General features: G+C 43.7%; 1 protein-coding gene across 1 annotated transcript in view; it reads left to right on the top strand.

Moving 5' to 3' along the window:
* Positions 1-26,669, top strand: part of PTEN (phosphatase and tensin homolog) — a 49,805-nt gene extending 23,136 nt beyond the window's left edge. Inside the window, exons 4-9 of the mRNA XM_058810156.1 lie at positions 4,438-4,481; positions 8,821-9,059; positions 14,096-14,237; positions 16,567-16,733; positions 24,148-24,372; positions 25,992-26,669. Coding sequence (XP_058666139.1) covers positions 4,438-4,481; positions 8,821-9,059; positions 14,096-14,237; positions 16,567-16,733; positions 24,148-24,372; positions 25,992-26,177 — 1,003 coding nt within the window. The 3' untranslated portion in view covers positions 26,178-26,669. The remainder of the gene's footprint in view (positions 1-4,437; positions 4,482-8,820; positions 9,060-14,095; positions 14,238-16,566; positions 16,734-24,147; positions 24,373-25,991) is intronic.
* The last annotated feature ends 318 nt before the right edge of the window (positions 26,670-26,987 follow it).

Here is a 26,987-nt window from a genome sequence, read left to right as displayed (position 1 = left end):
GAGTTTTCTGGTTTTGGCTTTATTTTTTGGGGGGTTTTGTGCTGTTTCTTCATCTAATTTATTCATTAGCTTAGACTAATTTCATTTGTATAAATGACTTAGTGATGTCAAAGAGTTGTGGTTTTCCTACCCCTCATTTATTTTCCTAAAAACCCAAGTTGAAAATTGACTCTCAGATCTGTTACAACTTTAATATTTTTTAAATGAATATTTTTAAATATCTGCAGTAGTAGAAAAATTATTGTAGTACTGAATCTGTCAAGTCATTAAAGCAAATATTTAAAAATAAGGATTTAAATCTGCCTCTAGCTTAGCTAAAGGATTGTGCATCAATTTCCCTGATATTGGAGAGAAGTAACAGTAGAAATTGAGGAATCTTCCAGTGGTCATTGAAGTTGTTGTGGGGCAGAAGCCATGAACAGCTTTTTAAAGTTTGTTCGTGAGAAGAGCAGTGATGAGACAAATTAATTTGATGTTTCTGTTGCTGCTCTGTGTGTTTTCAGCTGTGGAAAAAACTTGTCCAGGTGTGCTAAAGGTTTTTGTTTTCAGTTTCCTTATATAAAAATTGATTTTCTTGTTGTTAACTGCAAAACAATCACAAATGAATCTTGCTAGAATTACTTTATTCATCCTCAGATGAAAAATTTCAGAGAATAAAACTGTCTGGGGATATATTAATGCTTGTGCAGGCCAAATTTATAAACATAAAATGCCATCAGGTGACTTGTGGCAATGTTTGCTCAGGAGATGGGAAGGAATTGCATCCATCAGGTGTTCCAGAGAATTCCATTTCTTCAGATGAAGCTGATCCTTTGTAAATAATGATCTATTGTCTGTGTTTCAAAGGAGGAGGTGGGAGTTCAGAGGAGTTACATGATTATAGTCAGAATTATTTCAAAATCTGTCATGGGATTTGAGTTCCCTTAAGGTAGCTGTTCCCTGAAGTTGGTAATAATGTGTGTATTGAGCAGTTTTATCTAAAAGGATTTAGAGATTTTTCTGAAACTGTGTCAGTTATGTCCCATCCTGACATCTTGGCTTTTAACTCCCCAGCACTCTGAGTTTAATTTTCCTCCTTGTGTTGCTCCTCTCTTGTTTGCCTTTGCTATTTCTTCAGTATTCTCTTAAATCTGTTTTAAATCCCCTTTAAATCTGTTCTTCCACTTGCATCTCCTCACTTCCCATGCTGCCAGATTGTCACCTGCCCTGTTGTCATCATCTCCTTCTCCACTGGGTTTCCTTGGGCTGTCCTGCAGGCAGGTGCTTCAGGGAAGGAGCTGGGATGGAAATGGGCATTTTCTGTGCTTGCTGTGTCCCTGGGGCTGGGCTCTGGCTGATGGTGACTTTCACCTGGCAGCACTTGGCTTCTGGCTTGATTTAAACTCACTTTAATCATAAGGACAGCCAAACCCTTCCTTAACCCCAAAAATACCAAAAAAAATCAGATTTCACCTGGAGATCTGCTGCTATTTGAGTTATAATAGTGTTTAAAACCCCACCCCAAATGCACTTGAAGCATTAAGCCCCACCAGTATCCTCAGATTGTATGCTGGTGGGATTTCTGCTGCAAATACCCACAAATTCAGTGCAACTGAGCCAGGATTGTGTTCAGCCATTGCTTGTGTATCCTTGGTATCAACAAAACTATTTTTTAATCCCTCATGGTGTTCTACTCAATGATACTGTCTAAAAAAAACTGAGGAATCTTCCAGTGGTCATTGAAGTTGTTGAAATCTTCCAAATTTAATGGTTTTTCTACCCATTTGTGGATTTTTTTTTTAATGTTTTTGAAGACTTTCAGCTCTTACTCCCCATTTGAGCTGGGTGTTTCTTTAGAAGGAAGCAGGAAAGTTTCCTGGATAAAATCTTTGTGGTACCTGCTTTGCTTCCTAGCAGCTTCCCAAATCCCTGTGCTGCAGGAATCTTTCCTGCATAAAATGCTTTGTGTGTTTGCAGCTTCCCAAATCCCTGTGCTGCAGGAAACTTTCCTGGATGAGATGCTTTGTGTGTTTGCAGCTTCCCAAACTCCTGTGCTGCAGGAAACTTTCCTGGATGAGATGCTTTGTGTGTTTGCAGCTTCCCAAACTCCTGTGCTGCAGGAAACTTTCCTGGATGAGATGCTTTGTGTGTTTGCAGCTTCCCAAACTCCTGTGCTGCAGGAATCTTTCCTGCATAAAATGCTTTGTGTGTTTGCAGCTTCCCAAACTCCTGTGCTGCAGGAAACTTTCCTGGATGAGATGCTTGGTGTGTTTGCATCTTCCCAAATCCCTGTGCTGCAGGAAACTTTCCTGCATAAAATGCTTTGTGTGTTTGCATCTTCCCAAATCCCTGTGCTGCAGGAAACTTTCCTGCATAAAATGCTTTGTGTGTTTGCAGCTTCCCAAACTCCTGTGCTGCAGGAATCTTTCCTGCATGCAATGCTTTGTGTGTTTGCATCTTCCCAAATCCCTGTGCTGCAGGAAACTTTCCTGGATGAGATGCTTTGTGTGTTTGCAGCTTCCCAAACTCCTGTGCTGCAGGAAACTTTCCTGCATAAAATGCTTTGTGTGTTTGCATCTTCCCAAACTCCTGTGCTGCAGGAATCTTTCCTGCATAAAATGCTTTGTGTGTTTGCAGCTTCCCAAACTCCTGTGCTGCAGGAAACTTTCCTGGATGAGATGCTTGGTGTGTTTGCATCTTCCCAAATCCCTGTGCTGCAGGAAACTTTCCTGCATAAAATGCTTTGTGTGTTTGCAGCTTCCCAAACTCCTGTGCTGCAGGAAACTTTCCTGGATGAGATGCTTGGTGTGTTTGCAGCTTCCCAAACTCCTGTGCTGCAGGAAACTTTCCTGGATGAGATGCTTTGTGTGTTTGCAGCTTCCCAAATCCCTGTGCTGCTGGCTGCTCCATCCCCTTTGGATGGACATCCTGCATCCAGCTCTCTTCTCAAAGGCTCCAGTGCCTTTGAAAATAATACTTTTGGGAGTCTCCTCTTAAGTGCCAGCTTAACCTGGTCACTGTGGTTGGAGCTGTGAGAGCTGCCAGGCTTTTTGGAGCACAGGTAGAGCTGAGAAGGTTCTGGAATTCAGGGAGAGGGAAGCTCTGGGAGCAGCCCCAGCAGAGCTGCCTGTGGCTGTGTCCTGGGCAGAGCTCAGGGAGCTCCAGTTAGAGTCACACAAGGAGCAGCCCAAAGGTTTGTGTGTGTGTGAAAGTGTCAGCTCAGCTCCATGTGGCTGAGAGATGAGTTCATGGCAGTCCTGAAGCTGCTGTGGGAATTGGAATAATTCTGGGAAGAGCACAGGCTGTGTCAGAACTGGACATCCAGGTGTGATTTCTCTGCTGAAATCGCTGCAGCACTTGTGTTTCAGCTCTTCCATAGAATCCCAGCCTGGTTTGGGTTGGAAGAACCTTCAGCACCATCTTGTCCCTTCTCCCTGCTGTGGGCAGGGATGTCATTCTCCAGCTCAGGCTGCTCAGGTCCCCATCCCAGCTGGTTTTAGCAGGATTTGAAGCAGGATTGTTGTCACTTTTCCTTCCTCAACTTCCACTCACATCATCTTCCCTGCAGGGAGCAGCTCCAAGGGAAATTCTGGAGGGTATCCATCCACTCTTTCTTTCTTCCCCCTTATCCCAAAATCTGATCTGGTTGTTCTTAAGGTGCTGCTTTGGCTGCTTTAGGGGTGGTTTGTGTCTCATCACTGCTGTTTATCCCTGGAAAAGCAAACCCAGTGTGGTTTGCTGTGGTTTTGTCCAGCTGGGGAGGGTCTCTGAGTGGGTAGAGGCTGGTACAGCTCCAGAGCTTTCAGAAATGTGCTGCAAATACCCCCAAATTCAGTGCAGCTGAGCCAGGATTGTGTTCAGCCATTGCTTGTGTAGCCTTGGTATCAACAAAACTATTTTTTAATCCCTCAATGTGCCATTTCCCAGGTCTGAGGGGGAATGTGGCTGCTTGGCCTTCAGGGGTGACTTAAATTCAGGAATCAATGGCAGGGACAGCAGTGCCACAATCTGTGCTTGATCCAGGTGATCTCTGCTAATATTAATGTGGATTTCCTTGTGATCCCCATTGCTCTGAGCAGCCACGCTGCTGCTGAGGCACCCTGAGCTGTGTTTGGGTTCAGCATCCCTGCATGAGGGTCACAGCTCTCTGCTCTCCAGGTGTTTGGCAGCACAAAGCTGCTCATGTCAGGCTTAGAAGGTGCACACTCAACTCAGACTTGCATAAATTGAGTCACACTGACTGAAACACAACCATGCACTACAATTACCAAAGGGTGAGTATTTGCCTTTCAGTAAAATAATTCACTTTTTAATGAGCAATCTGCTGCAAAACATTTTTTTTTTTTTAGTTTTTCTGTGTGTAACCTCTAGTTTTAAATCATAAAGGTGATGGGCATGCATGATTTTCCAGGATTTTTCCTCAGAGACTTGTCTTGAACTCTTGTTTTTCTTTTTCAGATGTGCTGAAAGACATTATGACACGGCCAAATTTAACTGCAGAGGTAAGATTTTACTGCCTGATGTGTGTTCTCTTTAAACCCCAGTGAATGAAGGCCTAAAAGAGGAGCTGATGAATAATCATGGAGGAGATTTGGGCACAAGGAATGATGTCAGATTGCTTTGAGTCATTGGAAAAAATTTGCTATATTCTTGGTGCTTTCAAAAAAGTGTGCTCCTGACAGTTAAAGATCAAAATCTAATAAAAAGTCTACAGTTGCAAAAAAATTGCTGCAGGATGGGTTGCACAGAAGTTTCAGTTCAGTGAAATACAAATTCCTTGCACAATTTTTGTGTGCAGCACAAATTCCTTGTACGATTTTTGTGTGAAGCACAAATTCCTTGTACAATTTATGTGTGAGGCACAATTTCTTTGTACAATATACATGTGAAGTAGAAATCCCTTGTACAATTTTACACTTGAAGCACAAATTTCCTGCACAATTGACATGTGAAGCACAAATTCCTTGTACAATTTATGTGTGAAGCACAAATTGCTTGCACAATTTTCGTGTGGGGTAGAAATTTCTTGTACAGTTTTTGTGTGAGGCACAAATTTCTTGGACAACTTTCATTTGAAGATCAAATTCCTTGTACAATTGATGTGTGAAGTACAAATTCCTTGCACAGTATACATGTGAAGTAGAAATTCCTTGCACAATTTTCATGTGAAGCAGAAATTCCTTGTACAGTTTTCATGTGAAGCTCAAATTCCTTGCACAATTTTTGTGTGCAGCACAAATTCCTTGCACAATTGACAGGTGAAGCACAAATTCCTTGTACAATTTTGGTGTGAAGTACAAATTCCTTGTACAATTTATGTGTGAAGCACAAAATCCTTGTACAATTTTACATGTGAAGTACAAATTCCTTGCACAATTGACATGTGAAGCAGAAATTCCTTGCACAGTTTCCATGTGAAGCACAAATTCCTTGTGCAATTTTAGTGTGAAGCACAAATTTCTTGCACAATTTTTGTGTGAATTAAAAATTCCTTGTACAATTTCCATGTGCAGCACAAATTCCTTGTACAATTTTCCTGTGAAGCACAAATTCCTTGTACAATTTACATGTAAAACATAAATTCCTTTTGCAATTGACATACGAAGCACAAATTCCTTGCACAGTTGGCATGTGAAACACAAATTCCTTGCACAATTTTCATTTGAAGCACAAATTCCTTGCACAATTTAAAGCACAAATTCCTTGTACAGTTTACATGTGAAGCACAAATTCCTTGTGCAATTTAAAGCATAAATTCCTTGTGCAATTTAAAGCATAAATTCCTTGTACAAATTAAAGCACAAATTCCTTGCACAATTTTCACGTGAAGCACAAATTCCTTGCACAATTTTGGTGTGAAGCACAAATTCCTTGTACAAATTAAAGCACAAATTCCTTGCACAATTTTCATGTGAAGCACAAATTCCTTGCACAATTTTGGTGTGAAGCACAAATTCCTTGTACAAATTAAAGCACAAATTCCTTATACAATTTCCATGTGATGCAGAAATTCCTTGCACAATTTAAAGCAGAAATTCCTTGCACGCTTGACGTGAGGCTCAGAGGAGTCTGTTTTTTATGAAGGATGGAAATGGAGAACATTTAAACCATTATCTATGTGTAAAAAGCAACTTTGGGAAGATCTGGCAGAACTTTCAGATGCTAAAATAAAAATTAATTCCCATGTGATGTCTCTTAGAGATGAGTTGGGTCTTAGACACTGCAGAGCTGCCAAAAGCAGAGGGGAATCTTTCAGGAGTGCTTCTGACCTTGACTGATGTAGTTTTGTGTCAGAATTACCTCTCCAGGTAATAAATAAATGCAGATTTACCTTGTTCTTTGGGCAGAGGAGCATTTCTTGCTCACAAGTTGTAATTCCTTCAGATGAGGGGAGATGAGGAGTCCTTGTGCCTACAGAATCATAGGAGATGAACAAATTCTGGGCTTCTTCTGCATCATAGCAATGGCTCAACTTCTATTTTTCATTATTATTATTTTAAACCATCCAGCTAATTATGAAAGAGGGTTTAGAGCGTGACCAGAATGTAATTGGCTGCTTTCATAGCTGAATATAGAAGGGCTGAAATTGTCTTGTTGAAGTCAGAGCTTCTGATTTGCTCTCAGGATGTTGAATGACAGTGCCCAGAAACCTCAGTCAGCAAGGAAAAAAATATTTTAGTATCTGCTAGAGCAGTGCTTTGGGGAAGAAGAGAAGAGGACATGTTCTAATATGGCCACAGCATATGTTTGTTTGAGTTTCTGCTTTCTGATACGGGGGTGCTCAGCTCCCTTTGCTGTCAATCCCAGCCCCAAATGCTGCTTGTGACAGCACCTTTCACAGCTCCTCTGCACAAGACATGCTGTTTTTCATTCTCATCCTCGAATTAGTTAACCTCAGATAACCAAATTGGTGACTCAGGACTTCCCTAAGCAGAGGAACAAAAGTTGTACTTGAAAATCTCCTGAAGTGAACTGACTGCAAAGGGAACTTGTGATTGTACTGAGCATGAAACACCAGAATAGTTCATTATTCACCCAGGATGATCTTGCATCTCATTAAACCCCAAACACTGAAAGCTCTTCATCTTCTTTGGGAGGTAGCTTTGTGTCCTTGGTTTTTCCAGTTTCTGAAATCTTTCCATGCTGGAATTGTCTTCTGCTTTGTCACAGATTTTCTTTTTTTAAACTCTTCTATGTGCTATGGGATTTTTCTTGCAATGTGTAGGGGCTGGGAGAGGGCAAGCAGGATTATTCTCCATTGTAAGGAATCAAAATCCATAGAGGAGCTGCACCTTCTCAAGGCCCTACTCAAGACTGTGCAGCTTAATATTTCCTTCCTCTTAATCCCTGCACAGCATCCCAGGGCACCCATTTCATCTTCTCACCCCAGCTTTGAAGAAAATATCACAAGTTTTGCTTTTGATTCCAAATCTTTGAGAGCATCTTCAGCATCCTGTGACTGCTTGGGAGTTTTCATGCTGTTCTTTCAGGATTTTCTCATTCCCCTTTTCATGGGAACCTTGCTGGCTGTAGCTGTGATAAACTCAAAGCTGTACACACAAATTTGAATCATTTTTGCAGCTTCTTTTCTTAGAGATTTCTAAATAAATTCCATCTTTAATTTCACATAAAACTTTGGGGATCACTTGGGGAGCCTTTGGATCTTCCATGTGGAAGAGTTTGTGTGTTCATGTTTGTGAACTTGTGTTGCCTCTTTAAGCAAAGATTATTTCTCAGCTTCCCCATTTGTTCTGGGAGATGAAGGGGGCAGTCTGGAAACCAGAAGGCTGTGGGCTTGTCCTGCAGTCCTTCAGCAGTTCCATAACTTCATCCCTCACTTGTGCTCTTGGAGTCCTTGGGGATTCATCAAAAGGAGCCTTGCATGTGTGACTACGGAGTGCTGCTTACGAAACCACTACAAACACTTGCCAGAAAAATGAAATGCATTCATTTTTAGCCCAGAAAAGGAAATGGTGTTTCTAGCTGAGAATTTTGAAGTGTAGCAGAGTTGTGTTTGTAAGATCCCAAGGCTGGAGGTGGAGAATTGGGGTGCACTTCACCAAGTGCTGTTGTGCTGAAACCAGAACACTGTGTGTAGTTCTGGTGGTCAGGGTGATGTTGTCCTTCATGTGATCTGAGGTGGGAGAAGTTTGGGTGCTTCTCTCTGCTTTTAGTGCTTATTTTTAGTTCTCTTGAGTTTTCTTACATTTCCTGCATCACTGGAAATTCTTTTCATCCCTAGATGGAAGAGTGTGTGTGAGTACACCCATATCAGAAAGGACAGCATTGTTCAGTGCTTTGACTCTAAACCCATAAGCATTGCCAGTGCCTTACCTGAGATTTCTCTCCCAGTTACCATTTTTGATGTATGGAAATGGCAGGTTTTTGTTTCACAAAGCCTTTGAGCAGATTCTGAGACTTTGTCCCCAATGTAGACCCAGCCATGTTCAATAACTTTTCAGCAAAGTTCCTGTTGTCTCCTCAGTGACTGAGGCCTGGCCTTGTTCTCTCTTAGCAGGTAGTTTAATTATTGCTGGAGTAATGGCTTTTCACAAGGTTATTCTGTGTGCCAGCACACTCTTAAATTCTGGAAAATTCATGTTCCAGAGCCTGTGCAGCTCAACTTTATAGAGGTGTGAAACAGTTGCTCCATGGAGCAGGATGAATGGAGAAATGTCTGCTTGGGATACACTGAATAATCCTGGAATTAAAAATAAATATCAGTATGTGAGATGAGGGGAGGGGTGATTGTGACAAGCATGTAAAAATTAAGTTATTCAAAGGTGACCTGAGCTTGCTTTGCCTTTTGAGGTTCTGATGAACTCCTCCTTCTCCCTGCAGTTGCACAGTACCCTTTTGAAGACCATAACCCACCACAGCTGGAGCTCATCAAACCTTTTTGTGAAGATCTTGACCAGTGGCTAAGTGAAGATGACAATCATGTGGCAGCAATCCACTGTAAAGCTGGAAAGGGACGAACTGGTGTCATGATTTGTGCTTATTTGTTGCATCGAGGCAAGTTTTTAAGGGCCCAAGAAGCCCTAGATTTCTATGGGGAAGTAAGGACCAGAGACAAGAAGGTGAGTTGTTGCTGTTCTTCTGTCCCTCTACCTAAAACTTGCTGCTTTTCCTCCTTGAGATCTGTTTGATGTTCAAACCCTTTAGGTTGTGTTGTCTGATTTAGCTCCAGTAGGATTGGATCAGTGCAGTTGGAAGTGGAAAAGCTTTAGTCACAACATTAAATCTGATTTTAACATGTTCTGTCCAAGAAGACCTGGACAGTTGATTTTAAATGGCTTTTTCAGCATTGTTATGCTGAAAAACAGAGGGGCAGTGAACTTTCTCATTCAGCATTTTCAGCCCAAATGAGAGGATTGTTCCAGCTGATTTTTGCCTGAATGGATGAGTTGTTTATCTCCTCAGGTTCCCTTTACTGCTGTGGTGGGGTTTGGAGGTGCATAGGGGAATATCCCATTACTGTTGGATGCCCCTTGTCTGTAAAGGGTAGTTAAGGACCTTTCTGGCCTCATTATTGAGAATTTAACCTCCTTATTTGAAATCTTCTCCTAAGATGATAAGATGTGACTTCTAAGGTGATTTTAGCAAGTTTCCTTCCTCATCTTCCATTATTTCCCTGATTATGTTGAGCATCCCAGGGGGTTCATCCCTGCAGGCCAGTTCCAACCTCCTCAAGCACAGAGCTCTCCCTGCTCCTGCAGAATTTACACAAAGTATTAATTTCAGTGTGTTGGTCTCCAATAAGAAGAGCTTCGTGTCTGAAGGCTCTTGAGAGCATAAATGTCACATTAAGAATTTTAGAATATGGCTGTTAATTCATTGGAAGGAGTAAAACTCCTCAGTCTGCTCTGCTGACAAGGTGGAGATGTTATTCCATGTGCTGAGCTGGTTGTGGTGTCAAGATCAAGATTTCCCATCAAAACTTTATGGCTTTTGGTAAAAGTGCATGAGAGTGGCTAGGAATGAGCAGTGTGCTGAATAAACAGAGTAGATTACTCCTGCTGATAAGGGTTATCTCCAGAGCTGGATAAAGCAGCATGAAAACTGTACAGTGAAATGCTGTGCCTCAGTTTCCCTTCATGAAAAGAAGGTTGTATTACTGCAAGTTGGGTGTTTGTCAGTGCCCTTGGGCATCTTGGAGGGGAGGGAGAGCTCAGTAAACAGGAGCAGGGAGAGCCTTGTTTACCTGACTGTAAATACTGTCTGTAACCAGCAACTTGTTTTGGTTTCAGTGTCTCTACTGCAAGAGTTGATTTTTTTTCCCTTCCCAGCTCTACTTGAGCTTGGTTATCTTGCTGTGGCCAGTGGGCAGCATGTGATTCACATAATCCTTCAGTAGTGTTTATAAACAGGTATTGCAGGGCAGGTTTCTGGAGCCTTTCCTTCCCTTGTGGCCCATATTTCAGTGTTATATGTCAAGTGCTGCTCTCTGATTTGATATTTCACCACACCTTTGTAGAACTGACTTCCTCAATTCAAAGTCAATGAGGCATCAAAAGAGCTGTTTGCACAAAGGAGCAAAAAAATGCCTTTTTTCTTTCTTTTTGGGCCAACATAGCTATGATAAAGGAAAGCTGGCTTTAATAAGGACAGATTTTCTTGGTTTAAAGCAAGGACAACTTTGCACCTGTAGCTGCTGAGAGCAGCTCAGCTCCAATCCCTGCTGCCATTGAAGCTCAGAGCAGAGTGCTGCTGTGCTGGCAGGAAGTGTGAGTGTAATTGCAAGAGGAAGTGTGACTAATTGGCCAAGAGCACAGCCCTGAGTACTTCTGGAGCCAGATTTTCCCAAGTGCCTGCTGGGAAAAGCAGCTCCAGGGAGGCCTTTGCACCATCAAGTGAGAGTTGGTGGAGTGAGGCTCAGAGTTGCTGGTTTTGTGCTGAGCAACAAGACATGGCAGAGGCCAGGCTGTCTCTGAGCAAACCCTCTCCTGGGGTGTTTTATTTCCTCCACAAGCTGCCTCTGTTGGCTTCTGAAATTCTTCGTAGTGGGGGGAGCTTAGTCAGAAGAAGGGAGTGGTGAAGATTAGGAAGTGTGAGCTGCATGGTTGTGTCTGTCTGGCTCCACTGCTGCAGAACATGAGTGACTTTTCCTTGTGACCCAAAGGAGACAAAGGCTTTGCTGAAATGGGATAAAGACCAATATTTGGAAGAAGTAAACCCCCAAAAAGTCTTCTAAAGGAGCTGCTGCTGTTTGAAGTGCTTAGTTTATCCCACTTTTTTCATATGGTAGATATGACACTACTGTGGTGACAAAGGCTGGCAGCTTACCTTCCCACAGCTGGAAAAGGTCTTTATTCATTCCTGCCTGTGCCTTGGAGGGTTTTGTGGTGAGGATTAGGCTTGGAAAGCAGCTCTGTGGAGAGGGATCAGAGATGATCCACTCAGGAGCATTCTTTGAGCACCATGGAGTTTTATTTTCAAGGGTGGCTCCTAAGAGTTCTCATATGGGGAAAGGCTGAGAGAATTGGAGTTCTTCAGCCTGGAGAAGCCTTGGGTTGACCTAATTGTGGCCTTTCAGTACCTGAAGGAGCTGATAAGAAAGATGGAGAGAGACTCTGTACAAGGGCCTGGAAAACAGGACAAGGGGAATGGCTGCACGCTGGGATATTCAGATGGGATATTGGGAAGGAATTCTGCCCTGAGAGGGTTGGGAGTGCCCAGAGCAGCTGTGGCTGCCCCTCGAGCTCTGCAAGTGTTCACGGCCAGGTTGGACATTGGGGTTTGGAGCCACCTGGCACGGTGAAAGATGTCCCTGCCCATGGTGTGACACTGGATGGGCTTTAAATCCCTTCCAGCCCAGAGCATGCTGTGTTTCTGTGGTGTTGCTGTAAGAGAAGAGGAAGTGAAACCCAATTAGTTTGTGTGAGGAAGCCTCAGAATGACCCTGTGAGCAGGGCAGAGTTCCCATGTCTGGTGTCAGGGCTCATCACTTGTGGTGTCTGTTTGGGGCCATGCTCAGGTGCCAAACCTGCTGCTCTGAGGCTGCAGCTTCACCCTCACAGCAGGCTGTATCCTAAAGGGAATATTGTTTCCAAAATATTTGTTCTTCATGGTCCTGCCTGTGCTACACTGAGAGGAGAACCTGACAATGTTTGGGAAGCTCTTGCATAGGGACCAGAGGAGTTTATCTCACTTCCACTTAAAAATTGTGGTGATAGATGGGAAATACAAGCTTGAACTACTTCCCTGTCCTTAATTTTCTGGAGTAAAAGTGAGTGCTGCTTGATTGCACCCCATGGAATATTGTTAGCTTGTTAGGAAAGTGTTCTGCTTGGAATTCAGACCTCTGGAAATGGAGAACTCAGAGTTCTGCCTCAGTGGGACTGCTTTTAGGGTTTTAGGGTCTCAGGATCTAAAGCTGTGTCTCCAGGGAGTCAAACTGTGGCTGGAGGGCTAAAACTGCCCTGTTGGACAAGATCTGGCTTTGCTGTGGTTTGGACTCTCAGTGTGAAAGTTGTTCTGGTCCCAGCCTTGCTTGTGCTGGGTTTTTCCTTAGGACACATCCATTATGGCCTGAGGAAGCTCTGGGCAGGCAGGAATGTGTTCTCCTCACCTCTGTGCTTTCCTGGCAGCCTGGCCAGCTCTGCTGGGGCTGGGATTTGCTCAGATCCCAGGAAGGAGAACTTTAGAGCTCCCTTAAGGAGTGGGTGTGATAAGCACTGGGGACATGTGAGCCAAAAGCAGCCAGTGTACAAGGCTGCTTGGGAAGGTCATTGTGCAAGTGCTGCAGGGAAAGGGCTTTTGTGTAGTTTAGAAGCAGCTCAAGTGATAAGGAGACATAATAATCAACATTTAAAAACAAATGGCAGGAAGTGGCTATTTTCATGTGTGCATAATAGAGATTTACTAAATTAAAAGCACTCTTAGCTGCTGGCTGTTGTGAGGCGAAACTAAAAGTTTATAGGAATATGAGGTCTAGGTTGTGTCACCAAATGCTGCCAGATTTGTGTATGAAAAATCTTTATCTCCAGTTTATTCCAATTCCACCTTCAGCTTTAATCAGAAAGATTCCTTACTGATGCTGTTGCAAGTCTGCAGTTACAGGTTGTTCTAGACCATGTAATGCATTTTCTGGGAAATGAAACAATTTTTCATCTCTATTAATTTTAGTTGAAAGTATTGGCTCTAAAAGCTTTGAAAATTTTCCCTTATTTGAAGCTTTGAGCTGATTTAAAATCAGTAATAAAAACATTCTTAGGTTTTATGCTGTCAAGGCAAATGTTTACCTCAGGGTTTGAACACTTTGGGCTGTTGGGCCTGTTTTAGTGAAACTTTCCACATTTTTGGGAAAATATTCCAGGATGTTTTGTAAAGAGAAGGCAGCACCAGGCTTGAGTACTGTGATATTAGCATACATTAGTCTTTTGACTTAAAATCCTGTCAAAATGTAATTCCTGTAGTGGTAGATTTTAGAATTCCTAAATATAGTGATGCTTTAAAGTTTGAGTATGTTCAAGGCCCCTCTTGTTAAACATTTTTTGCTCTCCATCCCCAAAAAAGCAGCAGCATGAGCCTATTTTTGACATGACCCTCAGGCTGTCTGTGGTGTTTGTTTTTAAGAAATGAGAAAAATCTGCATTCTTTGCTTCATTGCTGGACATGGGTGTTTGGAGAGCACAGAATCACAGAAGGGTTTGGGTTGTTCCAGCTCTCCTGCCATGTCAGGGACATCCCAGGGTGGCCTTGGACACTTCCAGGGGCTGCCACAGCTTCTCTGGGCACCCTGTGCCAGAGCCTCACCAGCTTCCTCTGGCAGTGGGAAGCCATTCCCCTTTGTCCTTGTCACTCCAGGTTCCTTTTCCATGTTTCCTGCAGCCCCTCCAGGTCCTACAAGGCCACAATTTGGTCACCCCAAAGCTTCTCCTCTTGGGGCTGAAGGATCCCAAATCCCTCAGCCTTTCCTGGTGGCTCCATGCCCTGAGTACCTGGCAGAGCAGTGCCCTGCTCTGGGTGCTGCTCAGAGTATGTTCAAGGCACTTCTTGTTAAACATTTTTTGTTCTCCATCCCCAAAAAAGCTCTTTGGGCTGGAGGTGATGGGCAGGAACCCCTGAGTGATGCTGCTCCAAAGATTTTAACCCTTGTTTTCCCTCTGTTTAGGGAGTGACAATTCCCAGTCAGAGACGCTACGTGTACTACTATAGCTACCTGTTAAAGAATCACCTGGATTACAGACCAGTGGCACTGCTGTTCCACAAGATGATGTTTGAAACAATTCCCATGTTCAGCAGCGGAACTTGCAGTAAGTACCAGCAGCCCTTCACCTCTGCCAGGGAGCCTGGTGGCATTTGGGATGGGGTGGTGGCACCCAGAGCTACACATCTTGGAGGAAATCACATGGAAGCACCTCACAATCCAAAATCTGCTGGTTTTGTGTGCTCTGGGATCTCCCAGGTGTAGGTTGTGAAGCACTCATGACTATTTTACTACATGCAAGTGTGTTAATAGTTTGAAAATAAATGATTCCATCTGGAAAATATCTCCAAGATTGAGTCCAGTCTGTGCCCAGTCCTCACCTTGTCACCCAACTGAGTGCCACATCCACTCCACCATTTTATGTATATTTGGGTATTTGTTCCTCACTTTTATGAAAAACCTCCTTTTTTATTTTTTTTTTTAACACAGCAGCTCTTGGGAAACATGAATTGCTGCAAAACATTTGCCTAATGGCATGTTGGCTTCCAATGCAGCAACATCATTCTTCCCATGATGTTCAAAAAAGAAAAAAAAAAAATAAATGAATCAGTTCAACTGGGTAAATACCTAATTAACTCTGGAATAAACTTTGCTTTATGTGGAGCTTTCTAAAGCATTAATACACCTGTAAATGATTAATCTCATTTGCTGATACACTGTGTTAGTGAGGAACAACAGATTTGGGGAAGTTTTGAAATGCAAAAACAAATTCTGCTGTGTTACAGGGCAGTCACTGCCTTGTGTTGCGTGCTTGGATTTTGGTGGTGGAAAAATTCTGCTGGTTTTGCTTTGGGGATTACAGCAATGTGTAATTAATTCCAGTGCCTCCTGTGGCTTTGATTAAAATTGCCCTGTTAATATTGTTGTGAGACAGTACCTGAACATGTAACACACACAAGAAACAATGGGGCAGCTTGTCAGCCTGTACAGGAGGAGGGAGGGAGGAACCTCTGCCAAAATCCCCGTGTGGAGGTCACAGATTTCTGCAGTTACCACTTATTTCATGTTTTGGATGAACTGGGCTGTATTTTTGAGGCTGAACTGCTCAAGTGAGTGCTGACTTGTGTGTCCATGGGAGGATGTTGGGACAGACAACAGATTGCCCAAGCACCTGAGAAGATAAATAACTGCAAAGCTCAGCAGTTTTATGCTGCAATATTTTAAGTTTCTGTGGAGTTCTCAGTGATTTTTCAGAATGTGAAATTGATGGTGTTGTGTCTTTAGCTGTGTTGGCAGTAATTTTACCAACCTGGTCACTTTGACTCTGCCTTCCTTGGTGTCGTTGTGCTGCTCTAAAGGCACAGACAGGGCAGAGCCCAGCCTCTGGGGCAGAATGAGGGGCTGACAGAGTTTCACAGCTCTGAGGGTTTGAGGGAGATAAGGGCAGGAAGAGAAGGGTGTGTGGAGACCTCACAGCACCTTCCAGGCTCTGAAGGGTTTACAGGGAAGCTGGAGAGGGACCTGTAATAGGAGCTGTGGTGATAGGACAGGGGGGAATGGCTTGACACTGGCAGAGGGGAAATTTAGAAGGAATTGTTCCCTGGGAGGGTGCCCAGAGCAGCTGGGGCTGCCCCTGGATCCCTGGCAGTGCCCAAGGCCAGGATTTTGGGGCTTTGGAGCAGCCTGGCACTGTGGAAGGTGTCCCTGCCCATGGCAGAGGTGGGAATGGATGGGATTTAAGGTCCCTTCCAACCCAAACCATCCTGGGATTCTCTGAGCCTGCCAGTAATGGTTTCATCACTGGCCCTTTCAGCAGCTCTACAGGACTGTGTCTGTCCTGACCATTTCCAAAGCACCTCTTCCTAAACTGGACCAAAACCCCCTTTTATTTAATTTCAGTGTTACCCCTGCAGATTTAATTGGGGAAGTGATGCCATGGCTGGCACTTCTCTGGTGCTGGTGATTTACAGGACCAGCTTAGGCTCTTCTGATGGGTTTTCAGTTCAGTTTTGTCCTTGTTTTACTTTATTTGTGTAAGAGTAGAGTCAATTTGTGCTGACATGACCAGCCAACAACTGGAAAAAAAGGTGAGAGAGAATAAAACCTCTCACTTTATTCTGTGCAGTAGAGAGGAGGGGGAAAATGCAAGGAACAGTCAAGTAATTCACATTTTACAATCATTCTATTAAAAAGAAATAACATTTTAGGAACTCCCTGGTGGCCTGAAAGTATTGCCATGAAGGACAGAAGTCTCAAGGCTGTTTCCAGTAGCAGCTGGCAAAGTTTGATCCCCTGTGGTGTCAAACCCTTAAGAGAAATTTAGCAAACTTTGAAAACATCACAGCTCACGATTTTATTTCTGCTACCAATGTTGTGCTTTTTTTTGCCACTTTGGAGGTTTTTCTCACCAAGTGCCACTGTGTTTTGTCCCACAGATCCTCAGTTTGTGGTGTACCAGCTCAAGGTAAAGATATTCACCTCCCCTTCAGGACCCTCACGACGTGAAGACAAGTACATGTACTTTGAATTCCCCCAACCTCTGCCTGTATGTGGTGATATCAAAGTGGAATTTTTCCACAAACAGAACAAGATGTTGAAAAAGGTTGGTTTCTTTGCTTTTTTCTGAAAAATGTTGTCAAGCCAGCCCCTGATGCTTTAGGGTTGGGATGTTGGTTATTTTTCAGGGATGTAATCATGACATTTAATTCTTTGATGTCTGGTTTTCCCAAGGAGCCAGTGGACCACAAAATGAAAGTTGGATGTTTTTGGAGTTGTGAGATTAAGTACAAAGGTTGGGTAAAAATGATCCTGAGGTCTGTATTGCAGTCTTTTGGGTAGTAGTGAGTAATCGAATTGAGGAAGAAACATTCACCTTCTAAAAATAGACTTGCATACTGAGCAAGTTAACTCCAGCTGTTTTCTTCACTGAATTTTCCTGAGGTTTGAGCAGGCACAGAAGATCCTGTCTGTGCTCTTGGCTGATTTGTACTCATCTGTCAAATTTAGCTGAATTTCTGAGATAATTGAGTTCCCACGCACTTTGTAAAAGTATCTCTGCAATCTCTTCACCACCTCTCTGTTCCCAGCTGCAGTGCCTTGACATGAGAGGCTTAGAGAATTCCCTCTGAGCTGAGGGTTTTATTAGGGTCTCAGTTATGGAAAAAAAAAAATAAATTAACCTAGGACTTACTTTGAAACCAAAGTCAGCCAGTTCTTAAAGCTGAATTCTTGAAGTTCTGGTGCTTGTGGAGCCACTTTGGATCTACCAGAGTGAAAACTGAGACTGTGCTGATTAAAGGCTACCTTGATATTTGCTCTTTAAAACTCCTCATCACTGTTGAGTGGAGGTTAGAAAACTTCAGAACATTCAGTGAGTGAATTCCTAAAAGGAAGAAATGCTCAAGTGGACCAGGAGAAGAGAAGTGATGAGGTAACATCACTCAGAGCTGTGCACACAGGTTGTAGCTGCCAGTGTGAGTGAACATGCACACTGTTGTGTGGGCTTGCTTGTGTGAACAGGTTTAATTCAGCTTCTGCTGTCTGCAGAAGTTTCTGGACAGTTCCTTGGTGGCCCTGTTTTCCTTCTCTGCCTGTTTGAGGAGATGTTTTAGTTGCTCAGTGCAGTTATGTGCAGTAAAAGCATTTTCAAAGTAGAAATTCAGTTTCAAAGCTGAGCTTATTGACATGCAAGCAGGCAGCTCTGAGAAGAGACTTCTGCAGGAGCACCCAGATGAGTGCTGTGGGCTGAACATGAGGGATGCAGTGGGGAGCTGAGGCAAAGCCCCAACATCTCAGACATTTATCTCCCCTCTCCTATCTGAGCTGTGAGTTTGTTGTCCTTTGCCATCTCCAGTAACACATGGAGTGCAGCCAGACCTGATGGAAGTGCTGTGCTGCCCTGCCCATCCCTGCACTACCAGTGTGCACCTCAGGATCTTGGCTTGCAGCCCCAGGAACAAGCTGCTGTTTTGTTTGACCCCTGGAGATTTGTTTTAAAATTTGTTTTACCCCTGGAGAGAGCACTGAGATGCAGAGACTCTGCAGTGAGAGCCCCTCATGAGCACCCACAGTTTCTGCAGTATGAGCTGGGTCCTCAGGAGTGTCTAGAAGTGCAGAACCACAGCAGGAGCATTACTGTGCTGGAGTTTCATTTCAGAGTCAGATTGTGGTTTCATTTCTGAAGAATCTTTGTCATTTCTCAGTAGCTGGTTGGTTGTTTTTTTGGTTTTTTTTTTGGTTTTGGTCTTTTTTTTTTTTCCCTTTTTGTCTATTCTTATCAAATACCCAAACTGTTTGGGTTCTGTGGATTACAGGTAGTGCAGAGGTGCTCAGTTTCTCAGTGTTTTTGGCCTGGTAGAGCCAAAGCAATGATGAAGATGGTTCTTTTCACATCTGCAAACTTTTCTGAGATGGAAACTGCTCCTTCATCACCTAGTTAAAAAAAACACCTTGATAATCTCTCTAAAATATCTGTTGAATCAAGTGTCTTATTGTCTCAGCTTTCAGTATGAATGGAGGACAGAGGAAAATAGGTGTGAGATGTTCCACAGTTGTGATAAGATCACCTCCCTTAGCTCTGCTGCAAGCTCAGGAGCTGATCCTTCCACAAGGTCCTTGCATAAAGTGAGTGAGGTGAGAACAGGGCAGAGGGGAACATTGGTGCCAGAGGATGCTACCTTGGCTCAAACTGAGCACATTTCCCTGTCCTTCCTTTTCTGCATCAACTATCTGCACAACTTTACCCAAAAATGAAGGCCCTCCACTGGGGAGACTGATATTTTAAAGATCCCCTTATGCAGTGATCACCTCATTAATGAGGAGCACCATAATTAGGAGCAACAGCACCTTATCTTTCAGAGATTCTAGTTTATTAACCAGATTTATGAAAAGTGAAATTGTAAGTCTGTTTCCTGCCACTGGTTCTTGTTCTTCACAGATTTTCTGTTAGCAGATTACAGGTTGCTAAACAAATCTTAAAGACATCACATATTGACCAGTCTGAATTGTAACTTTAGCATAATAAAAACCTAATAATATCAATTAAATAATATCAATTATCACCTGTATTTGCTCCCAAATTTACCAATCCTTAAAGACCTCACATATTGACCAGTCTGCATTTTAACTTTAGCATAATAAAAAACCTGATAATATCAATTAAAAGTGTAATTCCTGATCCATTCTAAACCTCAGGCTGGAGAATAGCTGTGTCCCATCTCTGGAGATGAAGAAAATCTTTGCCGTGGCTCTGGTTTGATAACACTGACCTCAGCTGAAGTGCCCCAGATTCCCTCACCTGTATTTGCTCCCAAATTTCCCAATCCTTAAAAACATCACATATTGACCTGTGTGCATTGTAACTTTAGCATCATAAAAACGTAGGAATATCAATTTAAAGTGTAATTCCTGATCCATTCTGAGCCTCAGGCTGGAGAATGGCTGTGTCTCACCTCTGGAGAAGAAGAAAACTTTTTGCCCTGGCTCTGGTTTGGTGTTTGATAATACTGATCTCAGCTGAAGTGCCCCAGATTCCCTCACCTGTATTTGCTCCCAAATTTACCAATCCTTAAAGACATCACATATTGACCAGTCTGAATTGTAACTTTAGCATAATAAAAACCCAGGAATATCAATTAAATAATATCAATTATGACCTGTATTTACTCCCAAATTTACCAGTCCTTAAAGACATCACATATTACCAGTCTGAATTGTAACTTTAGCATAATAAAAACCTAATAATATCAATTAAATAATATCAATTATCACCTGTATTTGCTCCCAAATTTACCAATCCTTAAAGACCTCACATATTGACCAGTCTGCATTTTAACGTTAGCATTATAAAAAACCTAATAATATCAATTAAAAGTGTAATTCCTGATCCATTCTAAACCTCAGGCTGGAGAATAGCTGTGTCCCATCTCTGGAGATGAAGAAAATCTTTGCCCTGGCTCTGGTTTGGTGTTTGATAACACTGACCTCAGCTGAAGTGCCCCAGATTCCCTCACCTGTATTTGCTCCCAAATTTCCCAATTCTTTGAAGGACAGCATTATCTGCAGAGCTCTCTGTGAGGAGGGCCCTCCTCAATTTTGGATAAAATCATTGTCCATAAACCAGACCAAACCTAAATGACTGCAAACACCTAACAGTGCAGAGTCGGAGTGAGATTTAAAGCAGCCACGTGTTCTTTCTTTTAATGGCAAAAGTTAATTTAGGCAAATTCAGTGGCTTTTAGGAGCTGACTTCAGCCACAGGATCATTGGTACAGGGCTGACAGCCTTGAAAAAGTTCATCCCTTCCATGGTTTCTGCCACCTGGCATCAGTTAGGAAGTCCCCAGCTCTTGATCTTTTCTTGTCTAATCAAGTTGTTTACTTTATCCTCAGACTGTTTCTTCAGTGAGCTGTAGCTACTTCCTTTCAAGAATGAAATGCATGCCCACATGAGAACAAAATGGCTTGGGGCTCAAGTGCTGTGACTGTGGATGAATTTCTGATGGGTAGAAGTTTGTAATTTGGGAGATTTTCTTTTTTGAACATCGCTTTTTCTTGTAGCTTGACTGTTCTTCCATCTCAGACTGCTGCTGTAGTTTTGCTGGGGTTTTTTTGTAGTTTTTCCTCTGGTTTTGCTTCCATGGATCCCTGCAAAGCCTTTTTCTTCCAGTTATTGATGTTGACATGATAATCTGAAAGTATTTCAGAGTATCCTTAGATCACTCGGTTCAATGGGAGCCTGTTTAAAAATAATACAGAAATCTCCTCATCTTGCTGCCTCCAGAGCCTGGGGCTGGAGGAGACCTTTTTTTGGGAGTCCTCCCAGTAGAAATGAGAGGGAAATGTTGATGAGGGTTTAATTTGTGAGAGTCAGTGGTGTTTTATCCCCAGACTCCAGCGTGGGAGGGCTGACAGCATTGTTTGAGCAGTTGCATTTCATCTCTCAAGCCTAGAGATAAGTTCTGCTGCAGAGTTCAGCAAGACTTTGGGCAGTTGCTGTTTAGCAAACGCTGAGGAATGAACTCTGAAAATGTCAGAAGGACTCAGTGTTGATCTGCAAAATGGTACAGGAAGTTCCATCAGGGGAACAGGCTGAACCAAGATCCCATTCTTGGAGAGCATCCCCAGCCCCTCAGCGGGTGCTGCAGAGTCGCTGGGACTGCCTGGGGATCTCTGCAAAATTCAACTCTCAGCAGGACATGGGAACTCCTGATTGATGCTTAAATCTTGGATTTGGATCCCAGTCTGCAGCCAGAGAGCAGCTCTAGAGTGGAGAGTGTTTTTCTGTCAGTCTGAGACACTGCACAAGGTGGGGACAAGCATTGTGGGATTAAATCAGCCTCTGTCTCAGCTGATACTGCACTGGAGATTTATGGCACAGATTTGGTTATGGGAAGAAGTACATCTGTGGTTTATTTTTTTTTTAAGACAGATGTCTGTGATGTAACTGGAAGTGAAGCAAAACACATTGAAAAACAGTCTCTAATACTTTTTTTTTTTCAGAAGTCTATTCATTAACTTGTGTTATGTGAGCACTTGGTCTGGTATTTTGATTTGCTATATAAAGCCTGAGTTCAGTTCATGCCTTGATTTTTAAAATTCCTATCTTTGGCCCATATTACATCATCTTTCCTCCTTGTCTCTCATGAAATATCTTGGGTCCTGATGCTTCAGCTAAATCCTCACTTTGAATAATGGATTTGCTCTTCAGTGAAAACAGTGACACACTTATCAGCCTTAAGAACTAATTCCAAAAAACATGACCAAGACTTCCCTTAATTTGAGTGGCCATGCCATGTTCCAAGACCCATGAACTCAGTTTATTAGGCTAATTAAGTTGTGCAGTGGGAAGGAAAGGAAAACAACTTGATGTTTTAAAAAGCTGGAGGGAGATAAAAGGAGAAATGACCAGCTCAGCTGAGTTGTAGTGTTTGGTTTGAGTCCCTGAGGACCTCTGCAAATTTGTCCCAAGGAACAGAGATTAAAAGCTGTCTAGGGAGAGGTTTTGAGTCCCCCCAGCCCTTAAAGTTCCAAGTAAATCCCTCCTGGCTCTGCACTCATGGAGCTGAAGGTGAGGCATGACAGAACTGTGCCTGCTGCTGGCACTGATCCCACCCAGGGGCCTCTCCTGTGGCACCAGAGGGGTTTCAGCAGCAAAGTGCTGCTTGTCTCTGCTGTGACCTGGGCAGGAGTGAACCTCTCACCTCTTTGGAGTTCTTTCTGAGGGACTCACTGTGTGGGTGAGGAGAAACCTGGGTTGGGGTACCCTGAGCTGGTCTTCACAGAGATTTTGTCTGCTGCTTCTTCCTCTGGGACAGAGACATCAGCAGAGTGAAGCCAGGATATTCATCCTCAACCCCAGACCCAGGCAGGGCATTTTTAAGGCTTTTCTTGGGGAAAGAGGAGGGTGTGAAATTTGTAAGCAAGAACCTGCTAACTGCTGCCTCCCATGGAAGGGCTCCAGCAAGGCTTCTTCAGAGTGGGGTGGCTTGGAGGGACTCAGTGGCACTGGGAAACATCTCTTAGACTCCCCAAACAACTCATTTGCTAGATTTGATTCCCAAAGTGCTGGAGAGAAGTGGGGAACTCAGCTACCAGAAGTGTTCCTGGCTGGATTTTTAATTTCTGTCCTGGGGTCTCTCAGGTGCTTACAAAAATGCAGACAAGCTGGAAGTGGTTTGTAGGCTTTACCTAAAATACTGAAAATGAGTCTGCTGACCTTTGGCAGAGAGGGACACTTGTGAATTCCCAGTATCCTGCTGAAATAAATTTTTGAGGAGGATGAGTGTGAGTTAAGTAGTCCAGCTCCTCCCTGCTTTCTTTCATTGGCTCAGGAAAATCCTGTGGTATTTTGCTGGTGCCAAAGTGCCTTCAGCAGGAGGCCTGCCTGTGTCACACACACTGGAACCACTTCTGTTCCACCTCTGATTTCCCCCCTGCATCCTTACCAGCAGAGATGAATGGGAAGATAGGGCAGGATGTGAATTTTCCAGTAAGAAACTGGAATTAGAGCTCCTTGGTAAACCAAAATATGTGAGTTAGCTCAGAAGGAGTGAGTTTGTGTTCTGTGTAATACCGAGGAATGTTAGGTTCCGCAGTGGCTTCCTTTCCCTGCAGCTTGAGCAGCAATAGTGACCCTTGTGGGAAGAATTGACCATTTACACCTTGGATCTTGAGCCTGAAAAGGCACATCAGAGTGACAGAGAAGATTTTGTGTGTAAAGAGCAAGTGGAGGTAGCTCAGTGTCAGAGGGAGAGGTTTGGTGTGGCAAGGAGAGCTGACCTTGTGCCAGTGTCAGAGTTTGGTGTGCCAGGGAGAGCTGCCCTTGGAAACAGCAGCTCAGGGCTGGCAGAAATCTTCAGGATCTGTGGTGCAGTCAGGGCTGTGGCAGAGTGGAGACTCAAACTGCTCAAGGTCATCTGTCAACTTCTGCTTGGGCTGAACATCCTTCAGCTGCCTTGGCTTGTCCCTAAAACCTTCCTGCTGGCCAGCAGGCACTGGCTCTGCCTTGCTCTCAGTGCTGCTCAGCAAAGCACCCAAGAATCCTTGGCTGATTTGTGGTTTTGCTCAGTTGTAGCTATTTCTGTATAAAAACAAGAGAAGCTTTCTGTTACAGGGGAGATTCAGTATTACTCACCTCAGCTGGTTCACACAGGTTATTTCTTGGGTTTAGGAATTGCTTGGCAAGTTGTGAGCAAAAAAAATCTAAGTTTAAGTTTATTGAATTTATTACCGTCTGCTTTTATTGCAGGTATGATAGTTTTAAGCTTAGCTCTCTGAGTGACTTCTAAAAGCTTAATTGGTAAAAATTGAGCTTGATGAATGCAGATTTTTGTGTTGTGTCCAGGAGATGTGGTGAAAATGTCTTTGCATGCAATGTAACAAATGCCATACTGTTGTCCAAGCAGGTTTTGCCTGATATTCCAAATCTGTTTTTGACCAGATGCTGATAGCAGTCTAATTAACGTGCCATTAGTGAATACTAAAACAAGCTTGTTTTCTGTCTTCTTCCTCCCCCAGGACAAAATGTTTCACTTTTGGGTAAATACATTCTTCATAGGACTGGATGAAAATTCAGACAAAGTAGAAAATGGAAGTCTAGTTGCAGATCAGGAACTCGATGGTATTTTCAGTACAGAGCGCTCAGATAATGATAAGGAATATTTAATCCTTACATTAACAAAAAACGATCTAGACAAAGCAAATAAAGACAAAGCCAACAGATATTTCTCTCCAAACTTCAAGGTCAGTATATTTTATGTGTGAACAAAGCTGAAAAGCTGCATGATTTGTTTGTCTTGCCTTTGGAGGGACCATGTGAAACTGCTGTGTAGAAGCTGAGTTCATGTGTTGGTATTGCCATCAATTAGCAAAGCTTTGAGCTTTGTGCTTTTATCTGCTTTTTGGGGAGTTGATGCATGTTGAGAGGCTGGGGTTGAAGTCTTCAGGTTGTTCCATGTTTGTCAAAGCCATCAGAGGTTGGGAGAGCTCTGACCAGGTGCCATCTTCCCTGCCTGAGCTGTGGTCTGGGCACACTGAGCTCCTGAGCTGGTTTGCAGCTGTGCCTGTTCCATGGGAAGCACAGGGGGACACAAGGATGATCTGGGGGCTGCAGCATCTCTCTGATGAGGAGAGGAGCTGGGCCTGGTCAGTCTGGAGCAGGGAAGGCTGAGGGGGGATCCCAGCAATCCACACAGACATCTCCAGGGACTGGCAGAGGTGGTGCCAGTGACAGGATGAGGAGCAGGGGCCATACATCACAAGTTCCACCTCAACATGAGGAAGAACCTTCCATGGTCCTGGGGACATCAGGAAGGGCATGGCCAGCAGGTCAGGGAGGGATCCAGCCCCTCTGCCCTGCCCAGTGAGGCACACCTGGAGTGCTGTGTCCAGCTGTGGGCTCTGCAGCTCAAGAAGGACAAGGAGATGCTGGAGAGGGTCCAGAAGAGGCCACAGTGATGATTTGGGCTCTGCAGCATCTCTCTGATGAGGAGAGGCTGCAGGAGCTGGGCCTGGTCAGTCTGGAGCAGGGAAGGCTGAGGGTGATCCCAGCAATCCACACAGACATCTCCAGGGGCTGGCAGAGGGTGCCAGGCTCTGTTTGTCACTGCTCCAGTGACAGGGTGAGAAGCAAAGGCCGTAAATTAAACACAAATTCCACCTCAACACGAGGAAGAAATTCTTCCCATGAGTGTGCAGAGCCCGGGAGCAGCTGCCTGGGCAGGGTGTGGAGTCTCCCTCTCTGGATTCATCCCAAGCTCACCTGGAGGTGCTCCTGTGCCTGGGCAGGGGCTTGGACTGGATCATCTCCAGAGGTCTCTGCAAGCCCAGCTGTCCTGGGATTCTGGGAATGCCTTACTAACCCTGGCACTTTAGCTCTGGGGAGTATGAGCCATTGCCAGCAGTGTTTTAAACATTAAAAGGCATTTGTAAGAATTGCAGCATTTTCTGACTTCCTCACAAAAGATCAGCCAGAGCTCACTTGAAGGTGATGGTCACAGCTGCTTGGAGTATTGCTTGGATCAGACTTCCCACACAGGAATCACCCATTAGAGAGGGTTTTGTTCATTGCTGTGCTCTCTTGCTGCAATCTCTGGTGCTCTGGGAGGTGGGGAAGGCAGGAGGGTGTGCTGGGCTGTCCTGCTGCTGCAGCTCAGGAGCACCTGAGCGCTCAGCCAGACACAATTCCTGCAGCTGGGCTGGAAAACACTGCTGCTTTGCCAGGGTGGAATTGAGAGGCTGGCAAACCTCTCTCTGGGGAGAGGAGCAGGGGTGTGACTCAGGGTAGCCAGGACCTGTGCTGTTAAAAAATTGCTCAGTTAAATCCAGGTTCCCTTTTTAAATGTTGTTTTTTCCTTCCCCAGGTGAAGCTATTTTTCACAAAAACAGTAGAAGAGCCATCAAATCCAGAGGCTAGCAGTTCAACTTCTGTAACACCAGATGTTAGTGACAATGAACCTGATCATTATAGATACTCTGACACCACTGACTCTGATCCAGAGAATGAACCTTTTGATGAAGATCAGCATACGCAGATTACAAAAGTCTGAATATTTTTTTTATCAGAGATAAAAAAGAACCATACAAAAACAAAAAACCATGAAGACAGACAAACTTGAATAAACTGAAAAAAAAAAGAGGACCTTTCTAAATGGCAAAAGGACATAGTGTCAGATTACCAGTTATAGGAACAATTCTTTCCTGACCAATCTTGTTTTGCCCTACAAATCTACAGGGTTTGACACTTGTCCAGTCGGGGGGGTTAAAGAAAGGTTACGTAGCTCTTATGTATATACCTTTTTGTGTCAAAGGACATTAAAACTTCAATTAGGAACTATAAACATGGCACTTTCCCATTTTATTCCAGTTTTATAAAAGTGGAGACAGACCTAATGTGTATGCGTAGGAATTTTTCCTTTTGTGTTCTGTCACCAACCGAAGTTTCAAAAACCGAAAAGAAAAAAAAAAAATATTTACAGGTTCACATCCTGCCCCTTTTTTTGCACTTGTGTGGCAACAGAAAAGTCTGCAGTTGGCTAAGAGATGTTTCTAGAAGGTTTTTCCTACATTCTAATGCATGTTTTTTGGATGGGGGCTGGAAGGTGATGCTCGGAAAGGAGCGTGGCCTGTGTACCGTGTCCGGCTGTTCCATGCACCTTTCCTCAGCATGCTGCCCTAATTCATCCGGGACAATGGGTGAGGAGTCGCCGCTGTCACTGCTTGTTGTTTGTGCATTTTTCATTTTTTTTAAGTGTAATGGTGCTAGAAAAGGCAGCTAGAGAGAGTGATTCTGTCTAGGGGTACAGGAATGAACCTTCACGACACCCACGAGACCCGCGCTATGAAGGGAGACAAGGAAT

Source organism: Ammospiza caudacuta, chromosome 9 (assembly GCF_027887145.1).
Source record: "Ammospiza caudacuta isolate bAmmCau1 chromosome 9, bAmmCau1.pri, whole genome shotgun sequence".
Taxonomy (NCBI): domain Eukaryota; kingdom Metazoa; phylum Chordata; class Aves; order Passeriformes; family Passerellidae; genus Ammospiza; species Ammospiza caudacuta.
The sequence above is the reverse complement of the archived record's forward strand: the minus strand, read 5'-3'. Positions and strand labels throughout refer to the sequence as shown.